The 26943-nt window shown below is 36.6% G+C and overlaps 1 protein-coding gene across 11 annotated transcripts in view; it reads right to left on the bottom strand.

The window, feature by feature from the left end:
* The window catches only part of DTNB (dystrobrevin beta), a 251519-nt gene that overhangs the window by 104895 nt on the left and 119681 nt on the right, over window positions 1–26943 (bottom strand). For all 11 annotated transcript variants that reach the window (XR_011076469.1, XM_068563945.1, XM_068563946.1 and 8 more), the window contains exon 9: window positions 20524–20648. Coding sequence is in view for 10 of the 11 variants with exons in the window: in XM_068563945.1 (XP_068420046.1) it covers window positions 20524–20648 (125 nt within the window). In the remaining variant the exon portion in view is untranslated. The remainder of the gene's footprint in view (window positions 1–20523; window positions 20649–26943) is intronic.

Genomic DNA, 26943 nt, shown 5'->3' on the forward strand with positions numbered 1-26943 from the left:
AGTTCAGTTAATAACAATATCAATATTGGTTCATTTGTAAAATGTTAACAACAGGGGAACTGAGTGCAGGGTATACGGGAACTCTCTGTCCTATCTTAGCTACATTTCTCTAAATCTAAAACTACCCTAAAACGGTGAAAGATATAAATAGACAATTATAGAAAGACGATATATGAATGGTTTATTAGTACATGAAAAGGTGCTCAACATCATTAGTCATTGGGGAAATGCAAATTAAAACTACAATAAGGTACCACTACTCACTAGCTAGGATGGCTATAAATACAAAAGATTGACAATATACCCAGTGCACTGGTGAGAATGTGGAGAAACTGGAGCTCTCATGTATTGCTGGTGGGACTGTAACAGGTACAGTCACTTTCAAAAAACAGTTCAGCAGTTTCTTAAAATGTTAAATATACTCTTACCCTGCACGACCCAGCAATTCTCCTCCTAGGTATCTACCCAAGAGACATGTGAAAACATATGTCCACACAAAGACAAAGATGTTCATAGCAGGATTATTCATAATAGTCAAAAACTGTAAATGAGCCAAGTGTCCATCAACAGGTGAAGGGATAAACAAAATGTGGTATTCATATAATGGGATATTTTCAGCATTGAAAAGGCATAAACTACTGATACTTGCTACAACATGGATAAGCCTCAAAAATATTATGTTAAGTGAAAGAAGCCAGAAACAAAAAACTACATATCATTCTGTTCATATAAAATGTCTAGAAAAGGCAAAACTACAGAAACAGGATGTATATCAGGGGCTATAGGTGGGAGCTGGGATTGACTACAAATGGGTACAAGAGAACTTTTTTGGATGATGAAAAAGTTCTAAAACTGGATGGTGGTGATGGGTGCAAAACTACATACATTTACTATAACTCATTTAACTGTAACAGTGGGTGAATTTTATGACGTGTAAATTATACCTCAATAAAACTGTTTTAAAAAAAAAGACAAATCAAAACCACAATGTTCTATTACCTCATACCCATTAGGGTAGCTTAAAAACAAAACAAAACAAAACAGAACATTACAAGTGTTGGTAAGGATGTGGAGAAACTGGAACCCTTATACTTTGTTCATGGGATTGTAAAATGGTGCAACCACTATGGAAAACAGTATGGAGGTTCCTCAAAAACTAAAAATAGAACTACCATATCATCTAGCAGTCCAACCTCTGGGAATATAACCCAAAGAATTAAAAGCAGGGTCTCAAAGACATATTTGTACACCCATCTTCATAGCATTATTCAGAATAGCCAAAAGGTGGAAACCCAAATGTCTGTTGGCAAAGGAATGGACAAACAAAATGTGGTATATACATACAATGGAATATTATTCAGCCTTAAAAAGGAAGGAAATCCTGACACATGTTAGAACATGGATGAACCATGAGGACATTATACTATGTGAAATAAGACAGTCACATAAAGACAAATAATATATGATTCTACTTACATGAGGTATCTTAGGTACTCAAATTCATAGAAAGAGGAAGTAGAATGGTGGTTACCAGAGGATCTTGGTAAAGAGGAGTTGATGTTTAATGGATATATTGTTTTCGATTTGCAAGTTGAAAAAGTTCTGGAGATCTGTTTCACAACAATGTAAATATACTTAACACTACTGAACTGTGCACTTGAAAATAGTTAAGATGGTAAATTTTATGTTATGTGTATTTTACCACAATTTAAAAAAAAGAAAGAAAACCAAGGGATGGTGTTTGGGCAATGCTAGATTTACAGTTTAAAAGCAGACTGTTTTATGGCAGTACAGTGCTAAACAGAGTGAGAAAAATCCCAAGGGGTGGGTGAAACTGAGCAGATCAAAGTCACAACCACTTATAATTATCCTCCTAGGATTAAACCTTGAGTATGGTTGTATTAAATAATGCTATTTCTCCTTACTGCATCACAATCAATCACCACATTTGCTGTTCACATGACCATCCCTCTCTATCACACACACACACAGGAACCACACATATATACTCACATGTGTGGGTTTCTGAGTATATGCAAGTTCTCCCATCCCCAACACACACACACACACAGAAGTTCAGGCAAAAGTCTTATCCTATTCCTAGGACTATCTCACATGATGCGTGACCCTTGGTACCAGTGCTCTCCGTGCTCCCTCCTTCTTCTTGGGAGAGATACACTTCCCGGGCCAGCTACCCAAAGCCCAGAAGAGAATGATTATCTGGGACCTTCAGCCTGAAATGGAGCCAAACAGACAACACCCAAACCAGAACTGAGTGAAGCTCAAGGCTCTAAGAGAATCTTGTGTTCTTTAGCTGCTAGGTTTTCAAAATCATCCCAGCAAAATGCAAGACAGAATTAGTGTCAGATAAGCTGTGACCTGAGAACCATAAGAGCCTTCACATTCTAGGTTATCTAAATAGAATAAAAAGCAGCTTTTCTTTTCTCAAAAGGTCAAATTAGATAAACCTGAAATGTTAGATATCTGATGGCCCACTAGTGAGCAGACTGTGTCACCATGCCTAGGTTTTTCAAAATCATTACGGCAAAACGCAGGACAGAATTAATACCAGATGAGCTATGATCTAAGAGCCAAAGTATGACTTGCCTGTTGGAAATAGCTCAAAATTATAACCTTCCAAATAGGTTCAGCCTCAGGAGACCAGAATGAATCTGATACTCCTTTCAAGTGACTAGAACATCAGATTCACCTAGGAATCTAAGAGAAAAGTATCATCTTGCTGGTTTCCTCAAATAAGACTCTCCTCAGCACCCACAGAGCCCCACTCACAATTCACACCACAGAGCCCCACTCACAATTCACATTCAGTAAATACTTGTGGAAGACAGTGATTTCAGTCCAGATCAACTTATCAAGATCATAAATTCTATAACAATTTATTTTGGAATATAGTAAAAGCAGTTAATAACTCTCATTGAAAAAAAAACAAATTTGGCTCATAAAGAAAGTTGCAAACAATAAGGCATTTGGTTTGGCACAGGACAATTAGCCAGAAGCACCCTTGTCACAAAAGTCATTTCAAATTCCAAATTCATCCATCATTTTAAAAGAAGTGTCAGAAATATGTGCTTAAATAACTAAACAACATAAACAAGAAGTTAGACCTGTTTTCTCATAGGGTTACAAATGGTCTTAGATTACTCCTGGTCTGGTGAATTCCTACTGATCTACTTAAAGTCATCATGAATAAGAACAAAACTGGCAGAATTTTTGCATTATGCTAAAAAGTTCACAAACACTGAAAGCACCAGATGTTTAAAGCATAGTTGTCTAAAGTTCAAAAAACAAAAAAAATAAACTATGTCTTGGTATAGAAAAACAACAAAGAGGACAGATATGGGTTGATTAAATCAAGGTAGTGCATATGTATAGCCTAAGTCAGTATTAAACAGAAGAGTAGTTAAAATAGGACAATTAAGAGCCATATTAAAGTTAACGTTAATTAACTGTTAATTATAATTTAACAGTTTTTTAATTGTCTAGGTTAATTCTGTTTTGATACAAGGTGTGGAGGAAACTGGTTAGTTTAGCTGTTCAAACATTCTACACATTTATTAGGCACATGCTGTGAGAAACAGGAAGAAGGTAGTCTGGTTTCTAAGTAACAAATTTTATCCAAATGTTTTAACAGAAGAAGTTACCAAATTAACCTTTACGCTTGGGTGGGGAAAAAAAAAAATAACCTGGACCATCAAACCAAAGAATATGATGAGCATTCAGAAAAATGAATACCAAGAAGCACAAAGTGCCCTAAATTTGCAGTTTTAATCAACTCTTTTTTAAGACTAGGGATTGGCAAACTTTTCTGTGAAGAGCCAGATAATAAATATTTTAGGCTTTGAGGGTCATACGATTTCAGTTACAAAGACTCAATTTTGCCACTGTAGCCCAAAAGCAGCCATAGACAATACGTAAAGGAATTAGCATGGCTGTGTCCCAACAAACGTTCATTTATGGACACTGAAATCTGAATTTCATATAACTTTCACAAAACATTATTCTCCTGTTTATTTCTCTTCAACCATTCAAAAATATAAAAAAATCATTCTCAGGTCATGGGCCAGACAAAAACAGGTGACAGGTTGGATTTAGCCTGTGGGCTGCAGTAACCGCTGTTTAAGAGAACAGATCAGTCACAGGTGGTGCATCGAGGGGGACACCAGTCATGCTCCTCCTTGCTGGAATTCAGAGGAACAAATATACTGAGCCGACATCAGAAATAAATAAATAAACCATAAACTGAAATGTAATGGTGATGAATTGCTAATTAAATAAATCTGATATAAGAATTATGTGGTTAGGGCCTCCCTGGTGGCGCAGTGGTTAATAATCCGCCTGCCAATGCAGAGAACACGGGTTCAAGCCCTGGTCCAGGGAGATCCCACATGTCGCAGAGCAACGAAGCCCGTGTGCCACAACTACTGAGCCTGCGCTCTAGAGCCCGTGAGCCATAACTACTGAGCGCACGTACCCAGAGCCCATGCTCCACAAGAGAAGCCACCGCAATGAGAAGCCTGTGCACCGCAACGAAGAGTAGCCCCCACTCGCCACAACTAGAGAAAGCCCGCACACAGCAATGAAGACCCAACACAGCCCAAAAGAAAATAAATAAAATAAAATAAATTTAAGAAAAAAAAAAAAAGAATTATGTGCTTAATTAGATCCTAAGCACCAGCAAACTGCTTGAATTAGGCTAGCAGAAAGTTTATCAGACTCTTCAACGGTCAGAAGTTTCACAAAAATGTTTTGACCAAAAGAAACAACTAATTTCTCTCAAAGACTTAGAAGGAAACTTGCTACAGTGTTGATGATAAGTAAACTGGTTTTTTTTTTTTTTTTGAGGTTTATTTGAAAAACGTTGTTTACGTAATATTCTCAGCTCACCAGAAAAGAAATACAATGGCCCAATCGAGGAAATATGCCTGACATCTAGTGGAAGCCTTAGGTACTGTAGGTATGTGACCTATATTATTTACTGAAAGAAAAACAAACAAACAGAAGAAGGGGGATGGGGTAGATGTCTGTTTATATAAATCATGTTTAGTGTCATTCATTAATTCAATACATTTTAAATGCCTACCATGTCCCAGGCACTATTTTAGGCACTGAGAACTCAGTGAAGAACAAACAAGACAGTCCCAGCCTTTGCGGAGCGTACATTTTTATGACATGCTTTACTTAATTCTGAGGAAAAGACTTTAAAAGTTTAGAATACAGTATTTATAACATCCTAACCTCTTAGAAGCACTTTCAGATACATTATCCTTAAACAATATCCTGAGATAATTAAGATGAGTTTTTATTACCACCATTTTACAGAAAAGTAAACTGATGTCTCTTGATTTTTAATCTAGTTTTTCTTCTGTCACATCACACTGCCTCCCTTATATTTTTCAACCAACCCAGTTACAGCTATTCGATGTTTGCCCTTGATTCTAAACCTAACCACAGGGTTCAAACAACGGTTTGATTACCATAAGTTTCTACAATAACAATTTCTTACTGGGTCAGCATGTTAGGAAACCAGGAAAGAAGGTTTGGCATGGAGTGAGGAGTCCCAGACTCTGGTCCCAACTCCAGCACTTTGTAGCTGTGTGATCTTGGGCAGGTCAAGCAACCTCCCCGATCCTGTTCCCTGATATGTAACAGGTTAATGCTATGTATACTACAAAGGTTGCTGTGAGGGTTAAATGAAATAACATACACGGAAGAGGTTAACAAAGGGCTCAGAACACTGTGGGTGTTCAATAAATATCAACACTTGAATCTCAAATTTGTGAGCATCTGAGTATCTCTACCCTATGCCAACAATGAAACGTAAGCAATTAGCATTAAAATATACTTAATCTCAATTCCTGTGCCAAATTTCCACCGGAGTCTTAATTTTACTTCTAGGCATTTAATGGTAAAACCTAAGATTTTTAAAATATGTTGGCCACTCTCGCGCGTACGCTGAGTGAAGAAGGCGAAAGGGCTGTGTTGTTAGGAGAGTTACTTTAGAAGTCACCCTTGTTACCAAAGCACCAGGTTCAATAGCTGTCTGTTTCTTAACCTTTTGCTTGGTTGATTTTCATGGAACTAGCAGATTTTTTTTTTTTTTTTTGTCTCTCTGCTAAAAAGCTCTGTATCTTCCGTGTTCCGCTGACATTGCTGTTCCTGAAGTGCAGGTGTCAGTGGTCTGCAATCAGTTTTTGTTTTGTTTTGGGGGAGTCTAATCTCTTAGGAGTATTTGCACTCTACTGAAAGCCTTGCCAAACGATTTTGTAAACACAAGATTAGGAAAAGGAAAGGGTATTAGACTGGACAAGAGTGCGGGAGACCCTTTTACATGAGTGTGTGAACATTTCCTGTGTTGCCTTCGGACCCACGGTTTGTGGTCCACAATCTAGCCGCTGTAGAGCTTCTGTTGACTCTTGCAAGTGGACACCTGGGTCTTAACTTCCCTGCTGTACGTTTCTTTGAGGGTGCAGCTAAAAAAGTGGTGGTCTTGGACATGAGGTAAGAGGGTGACACCTTGGCCTCAGCCATCATCTTGTCTTCTGCTGGCACTGGTTGAATCTCATCAAGTTCAGTCTTTGACGTGTGGATGACAGGGTCTTGGTGTGTCAGGCAGGCGTCACGGCTGTGCCTCTGAGGTGGGAGAGCCAAGTTCAGGACACTGGTCCACAAGAGACCTCCCAGCTCCATGTAATATCAAACAGCAAAAATCTCCCAGAGATCTCCATCTCAACGCCAAGACCCAGCTCCACTCAAGCTACAGTGACCAGCAAGCTACAGTGCTGGACACCCTATGCCAAACAACTAGCAAGACAGGAACACAACCCCATCCATTAGCAGAGAGGCTGCCTAAAATCATAATGAGGCCACAGACACCCCAAAACACACCACCAGACGTGGACCTGCCCACCAGAAAGACAAGATCCAGCCTCATCCACCAGAACACAGGCACTAGTCCCCTCCACCAGGAAGCCTACACAACCCACTGAACCAACCTTAGCCACTGGGAACAGACACCAAAAACAACAGGAACTACGAACCTGCAGCCTGCGAAAAGGAGACCCCAAACACAGTAAGTTAAGGAAAATGAGAAGACAGAGAAACACACAGCAGATGAATGAGCAAGGCAAAAACCCACCAGACCTAACAAATGAAGAGGAAACAGGAAGTCTACCTGAAAAAGAATTCAGAATAATGACAATAAAGATGATCCAAAATCTTGGAAATAGAATGGAGAAACTACAAGAAACATTTAACAAGGACCGAGAAGAACTAAAGAGCAAACAAACAGGGATGAACAACACAATAAATGAAACTAAAAATTATCTAGAAGCAATCAATAGCAGAATAACTGAGGCAGAAAAACGGATAAGTGACCTGGAAGATAAAATAGTGGAAATAACTACTGCAGAGCAGAATAAAGAAAAAGAATGAAAAGAATTGAGAACAGTCTCAGAGACCTCTGGGACAACATTAAACGCACCAACATTCGAATTACAGGGGTCCCAGAAGAAGAAGACAAAAAGAAAGGGACTGAGAAAATATTTGAAGAGATTATAGTTGAAAACTTCCTTAATATGGGAAAGAAAATAGTCAATCAAGTCCAGGAAGCGCAGAGAGTCCCATACAGGATAAATCCAAGGAGAAACATGCCAAGACACATATTAATCAAACTATCAAAAATTAAATACACAGAAAAAATATTAAAAGCAGCAAGCGAAAAGCAACAAATAACACACAAGGGAATCCCCATAAGGTTAACAGCTGATCTTTCACCAGAAACTCTCCAAGCCAGAAGGCAGTGGCAGGACATATTTAAAGTGATGAAAGGGAAAAACCTACAACCAAGATTACTCTACCCAGCAAGGATCTCATTCAGATTTGACAGAGAAACTAAAACCTTTACAGACAAGCAAAAGCTAAGAGAATTCAGCACCACCAAACCAGCTTTACAACAAATGCTAAAGGAACTTCTCTAGGGAGGAAACACAAGAGAAGGAAAAGACCTACAATAACAAACCAAAAACAATTAAGAAATGGTAATAGGAACATACATATCGATAATTACCTTAAACGTAAATGGATTAAATGCTCCCACCAAAAGACAGACTGGCTGAATGGATACAAAAACAAGACCTGTATATATGCTGTCCACAAGAGACCCACTTCAGACCTATGGACACATACAGACTGAAAGTGAGGGGATGGAAAAAGATATTCCATGCAAATGGAAATCAAAAGAAAGCTGGAGTAGCAATTCTCATATCAGACAAAATAGACTTTAAAACAAAGACTATTACAAGAGACAAAGAAGGACACTACATAATGATCAAGGGATCAATCCAAGAAGAAGACATAACAATTGTAAATATTTGTGCACCCAACATAGGAGCACCTCAATACATAAGGCAAATGCAACAGCCATAAAAGGGGAAATTGACAGTAACACAATCATAGTAGGGGACTTTAACACCCCACTTTCACCAATGGACAGATCATCCAAAATGAAAATAAATAAGGAAACACAAACTTTAAATGATACATTAAACAAGATGGACTTAACTGATATTTACAGGACATTCCCTCCAAAAACAACAGAACACACATTCTTCTCAAGTGCACATGGAACATTCTCCAGGACAGATCATTATCTTGGGTCACAAATCAAGCCTTGGTAAATTTAAGAAAACTGAAATCATATCAAGTACCTTTTCCGACCACAACGCTATGAGACTAGATATCAATTACAGGAAAAAAACTGTAAAAAATACAAACACATGGAGGCTAAAGAGTACACTACTAAATAACCAAGAGATCACTGAAGAAATCAAAGAGGAAATCAAAAAATACCTAGAAACAAATGACAATGAAAACACGACGACCCAAAACCTATGGGATGCAGCAAAAGCAGTTCTAAAGGGAAGTTTATAGCAAAACAATCCTACCTTAAAAAACAAGAAATATCTCAAATAAACAACCTAACCTTACACCTAAAGCAATTAGAGAAAGAAAAACCAAAAAAACCCGAAGTTAGCAGAAGGAAAGAAATAATAAAGATCAGATCAGAAGTAAATGAAAAAGAAATGAAGGAAACAATAGCAAAGATCAGTAAAACTAAAAGCTGGTTCTTTGAGAAGATAAACAAAATTGATAAACCATTAGCCAGACTCATCAAGACAAAAAGGGAGAAGACTCAAATCAATAGAATTAGAAATGAAAAAGGAGAAGTAATAACTGACACTGCAGAAATACAAAGCATCATAAGAGACTACTATAAGCAACTCTATGCCAATAAAATGGACAACCTGGAAGAAATGGACAAATTCTTAGAAATGTACAACCTTCCAAGACTGAACCAGGAAGAAATAGAAAATATGAACAGACCAATCACAAGCACTGAAATTGAAACTGATTAAAAATCTTCCAACAAACAAAAGCCCAGGAGGAGATGGTTTCACAGGCGAATTCTATCAAACATTTGGAGAAGAGCTAACACCTATCCATCTCAAACTCTTCCAAAATATAGCAGAGGGAGGAACACTCCCAAACTCATTCTACGAGGCCACCATCACCCTGACACCAAAACCAGACAAAGATGTCACAAAAAAGAAAACTACAGGCCAATATCAGTGACAGATTCAAAAATCCTGAACAAAATACTAGCAAACAGAATCCAACAGCACATTAAAAGGATCATACACCATGATCAAGAGGGGTTTATCACAGGAATGCAAGGATTCTTCAAGATACACAAATCAATCAATGTGATACACCATATTAACAAATTGAAGGAGAAAAACCATATGATCATCTCAATAGATGCAGAGAAAGCTTTCAACAAAATTCAACACCCATTTATGATAAAAACCCTCCAGAAAGTAGGCATAGAGGGAACTTTCCTCAACATAATAAAGGCCATATATGACAAACCCACAGCCAACATCGTCCTCAATGGTGAAAAACTGAAACCATTTCCACTAAGATCAGGAATAAGACAAGGTTGCCCACTCTCACCACTACTATTCAACATAATTTTGTCAGTTTTAGCCACAGCAATCAGAGAAGGAAAAAGAAATAAAAGGAATCCAAATCGGAAAAGAAGAAGTAAAGCTGTCACTGTTTGCACATGACATGACACTATACATAGAGAATCCTAAAGATGCTACCAGAAAACTACTAGAGCTAATCAATGAATTTGGTAAAGTAGCAGGATACAAAATTAATGCACAGAAATCTCTTGCATGCCTATACACTAATGATGAAAAATCTGAAAGTGAAATTAAGAAAACACTCCCATTTACCATTGCAACAAAAAGAATGTAATGTCTAGGAGTAAACCTACCTAAGGAGACAAAAGACCTGTATGCAGAAAATTCTAAGACACTGATGAAAGAAATTAAAGATGATACAAATAGATGGGAGAGATATACCATGTTCTTGGATTGGAAGAATCAACATTGTGAAAATGACTCTACTACCCAAAGCAATCTACAGATTCAATGCAATCCCTATCAAATTACCACTGAGATTTTTCACAGAACTAGAACAAAAAATTTCACAAGTTGTATGGAAACACAAAAGACACCGAATAGCCAAAGCAATCTTGAGAAATAAAAACGGAGCTGGAGGAATCAGGCTCCCTGACTTCAGACTATACTACAAAGCTACAGTAATCAAGACAGTATGGTACTGGCACAAAAACAGAAATAGAGATCAATGGAACAGGATAGAAAGCCCAGAGGTAAACCCACGCACATATGGTCACCTTATCTTTGATAAAGGAGGCAAGAATATGCAGTAGAGAAAAGACAGCCTCTTCAGTAAGTGGTGCTGGGAAAACTGGACAGCTACATGTAAAAGAATGAAATTAGAACACTCCCTAACACCATACACAAAAATAAACTCAAAATGGATTAAAGACATATATGTAAGGCCAGACACTATAAAACTGTTAGAGGAAAACATAGGCAGAACACTCTATGACACAAATCACAGCTAGATCCTTTTTGACCCAACTCCTAGAGAAATGGAAATAAAAACAAAAATAAAAAAATGGGACCTAATGAAACTTAAAAGCTTTTGCACGGCAAAGGAAACCATACACAAGACAAAAAGACAACCCTCAGAATGGGAGAAAATATTTGCAAATGAAGCAACTGACAAAGGATTAATCTCCAAAATTTAGAAGCAGCTCATGCAGCTCAATATCGAAAAAACAAACAACCCAATCCAAAAATGGGCAGAAGACCTAAACAGACATTTCTCCAAAGAAGATATACAGTTTGCCAACAAACACATGAAAGAATGCTCAACATCATTAATCATTAGAGAAATGCAAATCAAAACTACAATGAGATATGATCTCACACCGGTCAGAATGGTCATCATCAAAAAATCTACAAACAATAAATGCTGGAGAGGGTGTGGAGAAAAGGGAACCCTCTTGCACTGTTGGTGGGAATGTAAATTGATACAGCCACTATGGAGAACAGTATGGAGGTTCCTTAAAAAACTAAAAATAGAACTACCATACGACCCAGCAATCCCACTACTGGGCATATACTCTGAGAAAACCATAATTCAAAAAGAGTCAGGTACCAAAATGTTCATTGCAGCTCTATTTACAATAGCCAGGACGTGGAAGCAACCTAAGTGTCCATCAACAGATGAATGGATAAAGAAGATGTGGCACATATATACAATGGAATATTACTCAGCCATAAAAAGAAATGAAATTGAGTTATATGTAGTGAGGTGGATGGACCTAGAGTCTGTCATACAGAGTGAAGTAAGTCAGAAAGAGAAAAACAAATACCATATGCTAACACATATATATGGAATCTAAAAAAAAGAAAAATAAAATGTCATGAAGAACCTAGGGGCAAGACAGGAATAAAGACGCAGACCTACTAGAGAATGGACTTGAGGATACGGGGAGGGGGAAGGGTAAGCTGGGACAAAGTGAGAGAGTGGCATGGACATACACACACTACCAAATGTAAAATAGATAGCTAGTGGGAAGTAGCCGCGTAGCACAGGGAGATCAGCTCGGTGCTCTGTGACCACCTAGAGGGGTTGGATAGGGAGGATGGGAGGGAGGGAGATGCAAGAGGGAAGAGATATGGGGACATATGTATATGTATAACTGATTCACTTTGTTATAAAGCAGAAACTGACACAGCATTTTAAAGCAATTATACTCCAATAAAGATGTTAAAAAATAATAATAAAATAAAATATGTTTACAAACTTTTCTCCATCTCCATTACCACCACGATAGTCCAAACCACCATCATCTCTCACCTGGTACATGAAAAAAAAAAAAACCTAGCTGGCCTCGGCTTTTTCATCCTTGTCCCACTCCCTATTTCCACACAACAGGAGGTGATTTCTTAACATGCAAAATTCAACATGTCCCTCTCCTATCCAAACCCCTTCAGTTTGGGATAATGTCCCAAATCTCAGGTGGCCTTTGCCTACCTCTGCAGCCTTCCTCTTGCTCTCTGTTTTCCTGCTCCTCCTCTGCTGGGAATACTCCTCCCGCTGCCCTCCATGTACCTAATCCTTATTTATGTTTTAGGCTTCACTGTAAATGTTATTCTTCACAAAACCCTTTCTTAACCTACCAGTAAGATAAAGACAGACTATAAGGTAAAGACATCTTATTAGACCATTACTTTATATATATAGGACAAATATGTGATCTATATTATTTCTCAGAGTTTTCAAAGTGAGTATCAATTGTCAAAAGGAAGGCAAAATTAAAAGTGCAACACAGTAAACAGGAAAATAATAGAGGTGGGACAAATGGCTCTCCGTTTTGAAAAAAACAAACTTAAATTCCTAGCTCATATCTGACAACAACAACAACAAAAAAGGAAAAAATACAGAAATAAGAAATTTATTGACAGAGGTATTTTTATAATATTGAAGGGAGAAAATTAATTTTAAATACGAAATGGAAGCCAGAAACATAAAGAAAAAAATTAACAAGTTTGCCCATTAAACTAAAACTTCAGTAAGAAACTTTATTCTCTACTCTGAGAAAGATCAAGCTTGAAATGGTCAAAGATATATACATTCCAGCATGCTCCCTTTTTTTTGAAAATTTGTGAGCAAATAAGCATGCTATGTAAGAAATAACTATTAAGGGTGAGCCTAGTTGAAAAGTGTTTAATTAGTGGCCTAGTTCACGTACATTGGTCATCCAGTCCCTATTCCCAACTCTCAGCCTCCTTGGTAGACAGCATTCAACCAAATCAGGATTACTGATTTTTAGTAAAACAAATAAAAGCAACTTTAAGTGTCTGAAAATAATACCTGCAATGTGTAAAGAGACTCCTGAAGTACAAGAATGTTGTCTATTCTTTGTCCAAAAAAGGACCCTTCTAAATTAAATATAGTGAAACAATGATTAAAACAATCATGATCCTATCTAAATGAAATATTTTGCTGACTTTAAGCATTCAAATGTAGGAGCTACCTTCATCTCTAAGTGCAAAAGAGCAATCTTTTTCTTTTTCCTGATCATGATTAAGGAATGCACAGTGGCCCACTCCTCACAATTTTCTCATCTATACTTGTAACTTTTTCCTAAGGAAGCCAGCCGAAGACACTGTACTTTATAAAATTGGCTTCTTCACTGTCACTCAAACCTATTTGCAAGTAAGCAAAGTACTGTGTGAATACTGTTTGCACCTTGCGTAATACCTGGAATATCCTTAATAAATATTTGCTGAATGAATGGAAAATTTAAATTTCAGCAAGCATTAAGAATTGCTGTTCACATATTTATATTTCAGTTGTACTCTATATGCATTTTTGGATAATTAATAGTGAATTCTTAGCTTGTTGGTCATATAGCTAAAAGCATTTATGTTCTAATGAAGTGGTTCCATAATCTGATCAGATTCACAAGGAAACCTTTTCAAAAGGTAGATTCCAGGCCACCCCCAGAATAATGATTCAGTTGACCTAAAACAGAAGTAATCTAGTATTCTATACTTTTAAAAGCTTAGTGACCCTGGTATCAGCCAGGTTTGGGAACCACTGGTATGTGAATATATATATTAAAAAAAATCTGTTAAACATAGAACCTCAAAGTTGAATGAGACTTTAAAAGTTGTCTAGTCAATCCAAATAGGATTAATTACTCAAAGTTTCATCAGAATACAAAAGGGAAGCTATCACTACATTTTCTGAGTGGTCTACTGACTATCCACATGGCTTGGGAATAATTTAGATTAATAAATACCTGAACTATAAAATTTGAGTTCTAGGTTATACCTAGTCTGGAAATATCTAGTAAAGTTGAATACACTTACGGTATACATTACTAGAGCTGACCAACATCTGGTTCTCCTCTCCTTCCTAGGTACCCGGAAGATGATCGATACTTGAAGTTAGTACAGTTGTGAAGGAAATGACACGTGTCACCAAAGCACAGAAGAATCGATGTGAGGTCCCCACACACTCTCTTCCCCAGCTGCAGTGACCAATGAGGCCTCGTGTTAAGATGGCAGAGCCAGAAACTTCAACTTCAACTTCAACTTCAACTGGTCTACCCGACCGTGGAGCATCGTCCAGCGGGAAATCTCCAGCACGAAGCTTCGCAAACCACTTTTGACACGTTTGATCAGTCACAGCACCTTCTCCGTACACTTGCACAGATCTTTTTGTAAGTTTCAGTTGTGTTTTTACCTTTCTTGAAATAATAAAGCATAATATGCCAAAAATGTTGCTTTTTTTCTTCTATCTTCAATATTAAAATGGCTACACAAAAATGCACCGATTTTGATAAGTCTTTTTTTAAATGCACACTGATATGACAGCTGTCACATACAATCTAACAAAATTGTTTCGAATGAAGTTAAAGACAACTAAGTGCTACTAGAGCCATCTTATGGAAAAAACCAAATGAACCTCTTGGCCCACCCAATATTTATAAAGTAATAAGCTTACAGAAGACTATGCAGAGCATGACCATTTATATAAAGTTTTAAAATATGTGATTTTAAGATGCATATACATCTAGCAGAAGTATAAAAACATGTACAGAGTGACAGATACCAAATAAATGTTAGTGGCTACTCTTTGGGAGAGAGAAACGGTAATGGGATTAGGAAGGACTTAGGAAACCACAACATTATCTATTATGTTTTTTTTTTTTTTTAAAAAAAAGATCTGAGGTAAATACAATAAAATGATAATAGTCAATATAGAAAAAATCAGGTTTCAATTCTTAGCTCTCAATCCTACACTGAATTCCTTACTAACAGAAACTAGAAATGGGGAGGGCTTTTTTAATATACAGAGAAGAAGAAATCTGAGGTCAAGTTCATCCTGAGACAAGGGAAGTGGAAACACAGATGACCATGAATGCTCAGCAATTACAGATGCCTGGTGCCTCTGAAAGAGAAGTGAGGGGCTGCATTAGAAAGAGCGGGATTAGTTGAAAGTCTGCCTGTGACGCAGAACACATCCACCTCCTCCACCGGACTCCCCAGCAGCACACAGCCAGGTGACTACTTTTTTTCTGGGCTGGTAAGAAACTAGAGGTTACCTGCTAGTGAAACTGACCAGAAAGTCTTCAAACTCAGGCACACCAGGGAGAGGTGTGGTATGAATTAGAATGGAGAGATTAACTGAAAGTCTACACTGAACTACTGGATTCCCCAACACACTTCTTCTGGTCAAGATGTACATAATCCTTCACCTAACGACTGTATTCTAGGTATAAAGAAATTCTTACCCAGTTCCATTTGGGAAACATCTGAGGCATTTACTGCAGCATTGTATGTGGAGGCAGAGATCTGAAGGCAACCCAGATGTCCATCCCAGGGAGAATGGATAGGCAAAACACGGTTCACATACCACTTGTGTAAACTTTAAAAAAAGGACATAGAAAACAATACCTAGTTTTCAAGAACAGGATTGTTCCTTATTGTAATCAAAGGATATACAATAAGCACATTAGAGTGGTTACCCATGGGGGAAAGGGTGACTAGAGTGGGATGTCACCCTTAAAATCCAGCTTACAATTTATAAGAAACATACTGAAAACCTAAGGACACAGAAAAATTGAAAGAAAAAGGATGGGAAAAGTTATACCGGGTACATACCTAGCAAAAAATCTTAAAAGATGTTACTAGCAGATAAAATATACTACAGAACAAATAGAATTATTAGGAATAAAGAAAGTCACTACATAAGAATAAATTTTTAACCTCCTAGTGAAATATGTATAATTTTGAACAAGTAAGTAAGGCTGTAGAAGATCTGAGTAACATGGTTAACAAATTTGACTTAATTGACATACATTCATTTACTATAAACTCTGTACCCAACAAGCATAGAATAAACGTTTTCAAGTTTACTTGGAACATAATAAAAACTTGATCATATACTAGATAATAAGCATGTCTCAACAAATTTGAAAGAACTGAATAATACAGAACATTTTTCAGACCAAAATGAAATTAAATTAGAAATTAATAACAAAAAGGTAACTAGAAAACCCTCATATGTTTGGAAATTAAGAAAGTATACTTCTCAAAGAAGAAATAACAGAACTTAGAAAATATTTAGAATTAAACAATAAAAAAATTACATAACAAAACTTGGACATTACTCAGGTAGTGCTTAGAGAAATTTATAGCCTTAAATGCTTAAATGTGGGGGAAAAAAACCTGAAATCAGTAAGCTAACCATATCTTTAAATAAGTTAGAAAAAGAGTAGCAAAATAAACCCAAAGAAGCTTTAACAAAAGAAATAATAAAGGATGGAAATAAATGAAATTTTTAAAATACAGTACATACAATAAAAGAATCATCAAAACCAAAAGTTGGTCCTCTGAAAGCCTAACAGACTGGACAAGCCTATGGCAAGATTTTTCAAGGAAAAAAAAAAAAAGGAAAAAACTGTAAATATGTGAGAGTAGGAATGAAAAAGATGTTAGCACAGATACTATAGATAAATATTATAAACTTTGTGCCAATAACTTTGAAAATTAGATGGAACTGACAAACTCCTACATCTATAAAATGTTCCAAAGTGACTCAAAAAGAAATACAAAATGAAAATAGTCTTATACTTTTTTTAAAAGACTGTTTTTTTTTAACTATTAATGGAATTAATAGTTAAAAATCTCCCCACAAAGAAGGCTTAAGGCACAGATGGCTTCACTGGTGAGTTTTACCAAAAATACAAGGAGCAAATAATTCCAATCTTAAACAAGCTCTCCCAAAAAACATAAAAAGAGAGAATTCTCCTCAACTTTTTGAAGATAGCAAACTGGGCAAACTTTGTCCTAAAAACAAAACAAAAAAATCAAGGGAAATTACAGGACAATTTAACTCATAAACATAGAAAAAAGCTAAACAAAATATTAGCAAGTGAAATCTAGCAGTGTATTAAAAGGAGGGTCAACTTATGTTTATTCCAGGAATGTAGGGTTGTTTAAAAAACAATTAATGTAATTCACTATATTAAGAGAATAAAGAAACTCAGGCTATCATCTCAATGCAGAAAGTCTCTGATAAAATTTGACATCATTCATGACAAAAAGAAAGCACTAGCAAACTAGGAATAAAAGGGAACCTCTTTTATCTGATAAACAGTTTCTACAAAAAACCAACATCAAAAGACATGCTAAAATGAATGCTGAAAGTGTTCTCTTTGGTATCAGTAATAATGCAAGAATGCCTATCAAACCATTGCATGCAATATTGCACTGGAGGCTCTAGCCGGCATAATAAAACCAAAAGAAAAAAAATGAGTATATTTAAAAGCATAAAGAATGGGAGGGAAGACAAAAGGCAATCATTATTTGCAGGTGATATAATGATTTATAGAAAATCCAAAAGAATGTGAGTACAAATTGCTAGAATTACGAACAAGTTACACAAGATGACTACATAGTGGATTAAAATACAAAAGCAACGTGCATGTCCATACACCAGCAACAAACTGTTAAGAAACATAGTTCAAAAAAGATACCATCTGCATGACTGTACACATTTGCCAAAAATCACTGAATTGTACACTTAAAGTGGGAGCATTTTATTCCACGTAAATTATATCTCAAAATAACTGCAGAGAAAAAAGGCATCATTTGCAACAGCAGCAACAAATGCAAAGTACACAATAATTAATTTAACATGTACAAGACCTTTCTGAGGAAAAATTATAAAGCTTTACTAAATGGCACAAAAGGATATTTAAGTAAATGGAAAGACATACGCATTCATGGAATGGAAGACTTAATATTATAAAGATGTCTGTTCTTCCCAATTTTATCTTTAGATTCAATAAATCTCTGATCAAAACTCCAACAAAATTTTATGAGGGACTCAATAAGCTGATTCTCAAATTTATATGAAAGAGCAAAGGGCAAAGAATAGACAAGACACTCCTAAAAAAGATGACTTAATCCCTTACAGTAATTAAGATAGTATGATATTGGCATAGTGATAGACATTTTGACCAAAGGAACAGAATAAAGAGCCCAGAAACCAGACCGTGCGTATTTGCAAACTTCATTTATGACAATGGTGGCATTGTAGTTAAGTGAGGAAATGATGGATTATCCAAAAAATGGCATTGAGACAAGTTATTATTCAAATGCAGAGAGAGAGAAAACTGGATATTCCACATCACACCACACACAAAAATTTGTTCCAGATGAATTAAAGACATATGTAAAAAGGACATCTTCAAAGCTTAAAAAGAGAGAGAAATATCACTACAATGTTGGAGCAGGCAAGGGTTCTGTTTTTTGTTTTTAATTCAAATGAAAAACACTAACCAAAAAGGGAAAAGGTTAACAAATTTAACCAAAAAATGGATTACACACAAATAAGTAAAATCTACTATGGAACACAGTGGGAGAAAAGCATATATTTTCCCCAGGAAGAAGAAATCAATGGGAAACTGAAGGAAAAACCACCACAAAAACAGTACAAGAAAGTCAGTCCAGTTATAAAGTCAACAGGCACACTTTTGAGCTACCTGTGGTATATAAGAAAGAAGATCCCACTGAACTCTGACGAGAACAACTGCACAGGGATTGTGACACTGGAACTAAACAAAGGGTACACAGAATGACAGCACGCTGCTTGACTTTGTAATGAATGGAATTAACTGAAAGTGCTGTTATTTGGTTTTCAACTTTTAGATTGAGCCCTTAATAAATCTCAGAAGACTTAGTTATGATCATAGGAGAGAAGAGAAATATTATCAGCTTTGATAATAAAAGTAATGGCACAGATGCCAGAAGTTAGGAGGCGAAGGGAGAAGCAGATAGAAGGTGAAAACTTCCTTCGTTTACATAGTAGAAGTCAAAAGAAGTTACGAGAAATAGAAGTTTAAAAATTACATTCAAGAGTACAAAGGTAACTAATTTTTAAAATGGTGATATAATTATGAAAAGATGAGATGGGTTGATACGTAGAGTTATAAATGAGGTTGGTCCCTTACACCACAGAAGGAATTCAATAATGTCCAAAACGGATAAGCCAAGAAATGGTGCTCTGAATATATTATTTAGCGATATGGAGGTATCCATTAGGAGATCTAAAAACCCAAACAAAGCACAGTGAAACTGGGGAGGATGTGCTGCATTTCGTTATACGTATTGTTGTATTTTTTCTGTATTATTGAACTTTTAATCTATATGTGTGTATTATTTTAATAAATATAAAAGTTTTGAAAATTACTGAACGAAGAGAAAGAAAAGATCAAGAACTCTAAGAGCTCATTTAATCAAACTATGTAATTTGAGCTAGGTAAAAGAAAACGGATGTCTACTGCAACAGAAAAACTTCTAAGTACCTGAGTAAGACTAATAATCAAAAACCTACCAACTTTATCTAGCAGAGTACACTTAATATCATTATTTAATTCAGAGGGAAGAAATCAGTTCAAAGGCTGAATCTTATCCTTCATTGTTTCTCCTCCTCCTTACTTTTCCTCTTCATTTCTCTAGCTTTTTTGTTGCCCTCCAGCTTTCTTTTCTTTAGCAAGAATATTTAACTGAAAATAAAAATAAAACACTAGTTTTATTTATAGAGTACGGTCTTGTGGTTCCTAATTTTCTCTCAATACAAAAAGAGCAAATTAGGTTGATTTTCATTTCCATGTGGTCTAAACTAACTTTTAAAATCTCTATGGTCATTAACTGTTGTAAAGAAGAAAAGATCTCTACTGCTGATTTAAGGGAAGAACACAGATAACAAAAGACAACCTTGTTAAACCCAGCACACTAATTACTCTTAATTTTCTGAAGGGGACCGCTACATAACTTAGGCTTTCAGGGCTCAGGAGCTAGGTTTCCATGCAGGTATTTATGGTGATTTAAAGAGCTGAAAGCTTGAAGTCTTAAGATCCCCAAAAGTAAAGTAAAAACCAGAAGGTGAAATGTTCAGGTTAGGTGATATTCGGTTTTGACCCAAAAGAATTCAGCAAGGTTTCCATTTCAGTATAATCCACATCTATCGTATACTTACACTATATTTGCAAGGTCAAGTGGTTTCTCTGGTTGTTCAGGAAAAACAGGGTGCGGAGGTTCTCTGGTGGGTACACACCCCAAGGATTTACTAATTGCATGGCTCAGCTTCTTTGCAGGGGATTTCTGTGTCAAAGTAGAAAATATGGAAATAAGAAATTGAATTTTCAAAAGAATGAAACAGAATTTTAACTTAGTGACAAGAGCTGTAGAAAATATCTTTGTAAATACAAACTAAGTTGCATTACAGTCACCACTACTGAGCCTTGCAGAAAGGAACCTACGGTTGTTTCAAGGGGTTGTTTCAAGGTCGTTTGTGGCCCTTCGTTTCTGTCCTAACTCCCTCATTTCTACTATGCAGTCACACTATTCAGTTAGTGTTAACTTTCCTTTTGAACATCTCTGTGTGCCCTTTGCAGGAACTCCCTCTTTTGATGCTTCTGGATCATTCTGGTAAGATGTTATAGTTAATTCCCTGGTCAGAGTCAGAAATTTTTGCTGGACTAAAATACTAAAAGGTTAAGATAATGCTGAGAGCTCACGGCTCTCGAATGTTAGCAAATTAGCTGACTAACCCCCATCCCCCAAAATATTAAGAGAATATTCCCCAAATGAACATGAAACAGAACATTTGGTGTTAAGGGTCTGGCTATGTACACAGATACAAATGAGTGCACTCACATACACAGGAAGCATCAGATCTGTGACTATAAATTATGATATGCTGAAGGTACAAAAATAAGTTGGCATACTAATACATTTCCTGGGAAGGTAGAACAATACACACTAAATCCAAAGACTAGCAGGCCTAAGGTATAATAGTAAATATGCACAAAAGTAAACAATATGCCACGACTAAGATATGTAGAATATGAAACCCATATTTAAAGGACACTTTAAAAAAAATTAATTAATTTGTTTATTTATTTATTTATATTTTGGCTGCGTTGGCTCTCCATTGCTGCGCAGGCTTTCTCTAGCTGCGGTGAGCAGGGCTACTCGTTGTTGCAGTGCGCAGGCTTCTCATTGTGGTGGCTTCTCTTGTTGCAGAGCACGGCTCTAGGCATGCGGGCTTCAGTAGTTGTGGCACACGGCCTCAGTAGTTGTGGCCTGTGGGATCTAGAATGCAGGCTCAGTAGTTGGGGTGCACGGGCTTAGTTGCTCCGCAGCACGTGGGATCTTCCCGGACCAGGGCTCGAACCCATGTCCCCTGCATTGGCAGGAGGATTCTTAACCACTGCGCCACCAGAGAAGTCCCCCAATTCCCTTTAGATAATAACTGTTGTCTGAGATTTTCTTGGCAGGATACTAGTCGCAAAAAAGTTTAAATATTTCATTCTTCTGCCTCTGCCGTGTATTACTGTATGTACTACTTTAGAAAATAGACATTGTTTGCAGCTGTGTGTCTCATCAGTAGCACATCTCCACTTAACTTTTATATGCTGCCTACATATATTTTAACAGAAAATAAGCCAAAATCTATTTACCTTTCAGACTATATAGGGAAAGTTACTTAATACCTTGTTTATGACAGACTGAATAATACCATTCTCTTCAGAAAGTTCATATATTGGCTGCAAATCACCTACCACCATCCCCTTCAACACATTAAATTCTGGGGGAAATCTATATGTAATCTAATTTCCTGAAAATTATATGAAGCTACACAAAGCAGAAATTCTGCACTTCCCCACAACTGTTCTCCATCATCCCTTTGCCCAATGACTAGCTGTAACATGACTCTGATTCTTCCTCCTCTGCTCCATCTTCTACACTGCCCCAGACATCATGCAGTCTTCTGCTTAAAATCTTGCAAAGGCTGATAATCATTTATAGACTAAGATCTAAATCCACGCCATCACAGCTCACTTAGGAGCTTTCATATCCAGCTCCCCGCTCTGTCCTCACCTCTCACCCCACATCAGCATAAACATCAAGCTGCTCAGTTAACCCAATGTACCATGTTCTCTTAGATCTCTGTACCTTGGCACGTGCCTTTCTGAGATCTCCCTTTCCCAATCTATTTCTCTTTAAATTTTCTGCTCATCTCTCAAGGCTGCTTATTTGCAAGCCTCCCTTCCCCTCTGAAGACTTTCCTCACTACTCCGTAAGTCGGCACCCATCTTTCCAAGCTACCCACTTGCCAAGTACACATTTCCACTGTTGCACTGTTCCAATACTATGCTGCACTTTTAAATTTACATGCCTATCTCTGTTAGACCAGTGGTCTTGAAGGGTAGGATATACATTTTATTCATCTGTGTATTTCCAGAACCTGACCTATACCAGAATATGTTATTTGAATAAATTATTTGCCTAGATGAATTTTCTAGATTGCTTTTTCCTGACTAAACCACATAAGCTTAATTTTTTTGAGAGTTATGATATGAGTAGGAGACCATCAGAGGACACCAGAGAATATCTTAATTCACCTTTACAACTAAACACTACATGTGTAATCGATGCACTCATTTCATGATTTTTTGCTACATCTGAGAACCACCTGGGCCATTAATTCATGCAGTCTATGTGAGATGGATTATAATAGCCATGAAATCACAGGTTTCATGTGTATATTTTACCATAAACATTAAAATAAGACTGTTAAAATAAAAAATGTTTCCCTTTGTACCACCTAATATTCTCCAGCAGCATGCTTGTTGTGCTTTCAAAAATACTGCTCCAAGTCAAGGTTTAAGATTAGATCCCATTTCAAGTCTCAAAAAGATAGATAGAAAGGTAAAATCAATACATCAATACATCAAAGCCAATTCCACGTAGAGTACATCAAGAGATGCTTGATATGTATGGGAAGGAGGAAAAAGACTGGAAATAAACATATATAGGAATTAACTAAGGGCTAGGATCAAACCCAAAAGAACATTATCCTGAAAATTTAAAGATAATGCATTCAATTAGGTTGTCTAAATAGGTAGATAAATGATTTCCTTAAAAAGATCTCAACGCATGAATTACAATATGGGCCTAAAGTGATTTCATTGTGGAGCTACGTTAGGAAACTAAGATTAACTAAGTGTGTGAGCAAGAGTTCGAAAACCACTATAAGTGCCAAGACAGGGACATTACCTCTTCTGGCTACTCGGCCCCCAGGACAATGCCCAGGACTTGGTAGTCAGTCACTAAATATTTACAGAAGTGCAGGGAGTGAGGGAGGAAGAAAAGCAATCCAGGTGTAGGGACTGGTGACTCCACATTTCATTTAAGCCACTAGGCCAGAGATGTTCTGACAGGTCTTTGTACCTTTCCCCTCACTTGAACCCTCACACTGATATACGGGGAGGCCCTAACCTAGAAAATTAGATCTCCTCCAAACCCTCTTAGGCAATGATTTTCAATCTTTGTACATTTTCAATACCTTCATCCACTTTACCTAATTTCAAAACATTTCCTACCATCTCTTAAAAATATTACAGGTTACATAATTCAAAAAGAGACATGTACCACAATGTTCATTGCAGCACTATTTACAATAGCCAGGACATGGAAGCAACCTAAGTGTCCATCGACAGATGAATGGATAAAGAAGATGTGGCACAGATATACAATGGAATATTACTCAGCCATAAAAAGAAACGAAATTGAGTTATTTGTAGTGAGGTGGATGGACCTAGTCTGTCATACAGAGTGAAGTCAGAAAGAGAAAAACAAATACCATATGCTAACACATATATAAGGAATCTAAAAAAAAAAAAAAGGTTCTGAAGAACCTAGGGGCAGGACAGAAATAAAGATGCAGATGTAGAAAATGGACTTGAGGACACGGGGAGGGGGAAGGGGAACCTGGGACGAAGTGAGAGAGTGGCACTGACATACGTACACTACCAAATGTAAAATAGACAGCTAGTGGGAAGCAGCTGCATAGCACAGGGAAATCAGCTTGGTGCTTTGTGACCACCTAGAGGGGTGGGATTGGGAGGGTGGGAGGGAGACGCAAGAGGGAGGGGATATGGGGATATATGTATACATAGAGCTGACTCACTCTGTTATACAGCAGAAACTAACAACATTGTAAAGCAACTCTACTCCAATAAAGATGTTTAAAAAATAAAATAAAATAAATAAGGTAAGGTCAACTTGGAAAAAAAAATTACAGGTTACATTAAAAAAGAACACTTCGAAAGTGTATAAAATGTGGCTGTACAGTCTAAAAAGTGATAAAACAAATACCCATCTACCCACTATTCTGTCTGAGAAATATACCATTATGGTCACTTGGAAGCCTGGCTGTGAGCCCTTATCCAATACAGCCCACTCCCACCACACCCGCACCTCTCCTGGTTATCAGTATCCTGGGTTTTGTACTAATCATTTCCTTGATTTTACTATTTTAGCAATTATGTACTATAAAAAATACATGATTTATTTAGTACATGCTTAAAACCTATATAGATTTACATATATATTTTTTTCTGCAACTGGCTTCTTTTACTCAAAATTATGTTACAATTCGTCCATGTTGATGCATATGTTGATAAAATTCACTCATTTTTTCATGGCTTGATTGTATTTCATTGCTCAGTTACACCATAATTTATATATTTGGGTTGTTTCCCTTTGTTCCCTCTCAGTCACAATGCTGCTATAAAACTTTCTTGTCCGTGTCTCCTGCTGGCCATGTAAAAGAATTTCCTAAGAGTGGAATTATTGGGTCATAAATTATACACATTCAGTGTTACTAGGCACTGCCAATTTGCTTTTACAAAGTGGTTACGCTAATTTCCACTCCCATCAGCTATGTGAGGGACTTCCTGACTCTACATTCTGGCCAACCCTTGTTACAGTCAGACGTTCTAACATTTGCCAATCTGGTGGGCGACAAATGTTATTGTGGTTTTAATTTGCAATTCCCTTATTACTAGAAATACTGAGCATCTTTTCCAATGTTTATGGGCCATTTGTATTTCTTTGTCTGTGAAATGCCTCTTCCTGTCTTTGGCGTCGTGTTTCACTGGGTTTGTCTTTCTCTTATTGATTTGTAAGAGTTCTTTATATTTTTTGTATTTTAACCCTACAGAAGTTATATCTTACAAACAACTTTCACTTTAAGGTTTTTCACTCTATTGTTTTTAATGAGTGGTCATCTTTAAATATACAGTAGTCCCAATTTATTAATCTTTTCTTTATTTTGTGCCTTTTGTATCTTAAGAAATATTCCCCTCCCTGATGTCATAACAGTATCCTCCCAGATTGTCTTCATTATTCCATAGTTTTTATCTTTCATATTTAAGTTTGAATCTACTTAGAACTGATTTCTTTGATAGGTATAAGGAAATAATCCAATTGTATCCAATATAGATAATCAGTTGCTTCAGGATCACTTAATAAACAATCCATTCTTCTCCTACAAGATAGATATTCTACTTCTATCCCTGTACCAGTATCATGATGATTTAATTGTTACAGTTTCCTCTTATCTTTTCAGGTAGTACCAGTGCCCCAAACTTTCATTCTTCATTAGGAGAGTCTCTGTTATTCTTGACCCTTCACACTTCCACTTAAATTTTACAATCAGTCTGTCCATTTACCACAAAAAAAAAATCCTGCTGGGATTTTGATGGGAACTGATCGAATATATAGACAATTCTGGAGAGAACTGACATCTTCACATGTCAGTTCACACACTGAACATTCCTTTCCGTGAATATGTTCATCTCCTCATGTATTTAGCCTCTTTTTTTTTTTTTTTTTTTGGCCACACCATGCGGCTGGCAGGATCTTAGTTCCCTGACCAGGGATCGAACCCGGGTCCTTGGCAATGAAAGTGCGGAGTCCTAACCACTGGACCCCACTAGGGAATTCCCCTAAGCCTTTTAAAATATCTTTCAATAAAGTTATAGATTTTTGCTCATAAAGGATATACGTATGTTATTTATTTCTAGTTATAGAAAGATTTTATATCCAGCAACCTTGCTCTCTTATTTTTAAAAATTTTGGCAAAATACACATAACATAAAATTTACCATCTCAACCATTTTTAAGTGTACAGTTAAGTAATGTTAAGTATATTGGCCATTTATATATCATCTCTGGAGAAATGTCTATTCCTTTACCCAATTTTTTAATGGGTTATTTGCTTTTTATTGTTCTTAAGTTATAGGAGTTCTTTATATAATCTGGATATGAGCCCCTTATCAGATATATGATATGTAAATATTTTCTCCCATACCATAGTTTGCCTTTTTACTATCTTGATGTGTCCTTTGATGCACAGGAGTTTTAAATTTTGATGTAGTCTAATTTATCTATTTTTACTTTTATTGCCCCTACTCTATTTTAATTCTAGTGATTTGGAGATTCTTTCAATCTTTCTACATTAACAGTCATCACTAAATAATGATAACTTTGTTTCCTTCCAATTAAAATGCCTTTTATCTCTTTTCCTTGTTTACTCTGCTGCTTT

Source organism: Eschrichtius robustus, chromosome 15 (assembly GCF_028021215.1).
Source record: "Eschrichtius robustus isolate mEscRob2 chromosome 15, mEscRob2.pri, whole genome shotgun sequence".
Classification (NCBI taxonomy): domain Eukaryota; kingdom Metazoa; phylum Chordata; class Mammalia; order Artiodactyla; family Eschrichtiidae; genus Eschrichtius; species Eschrichtius robustus.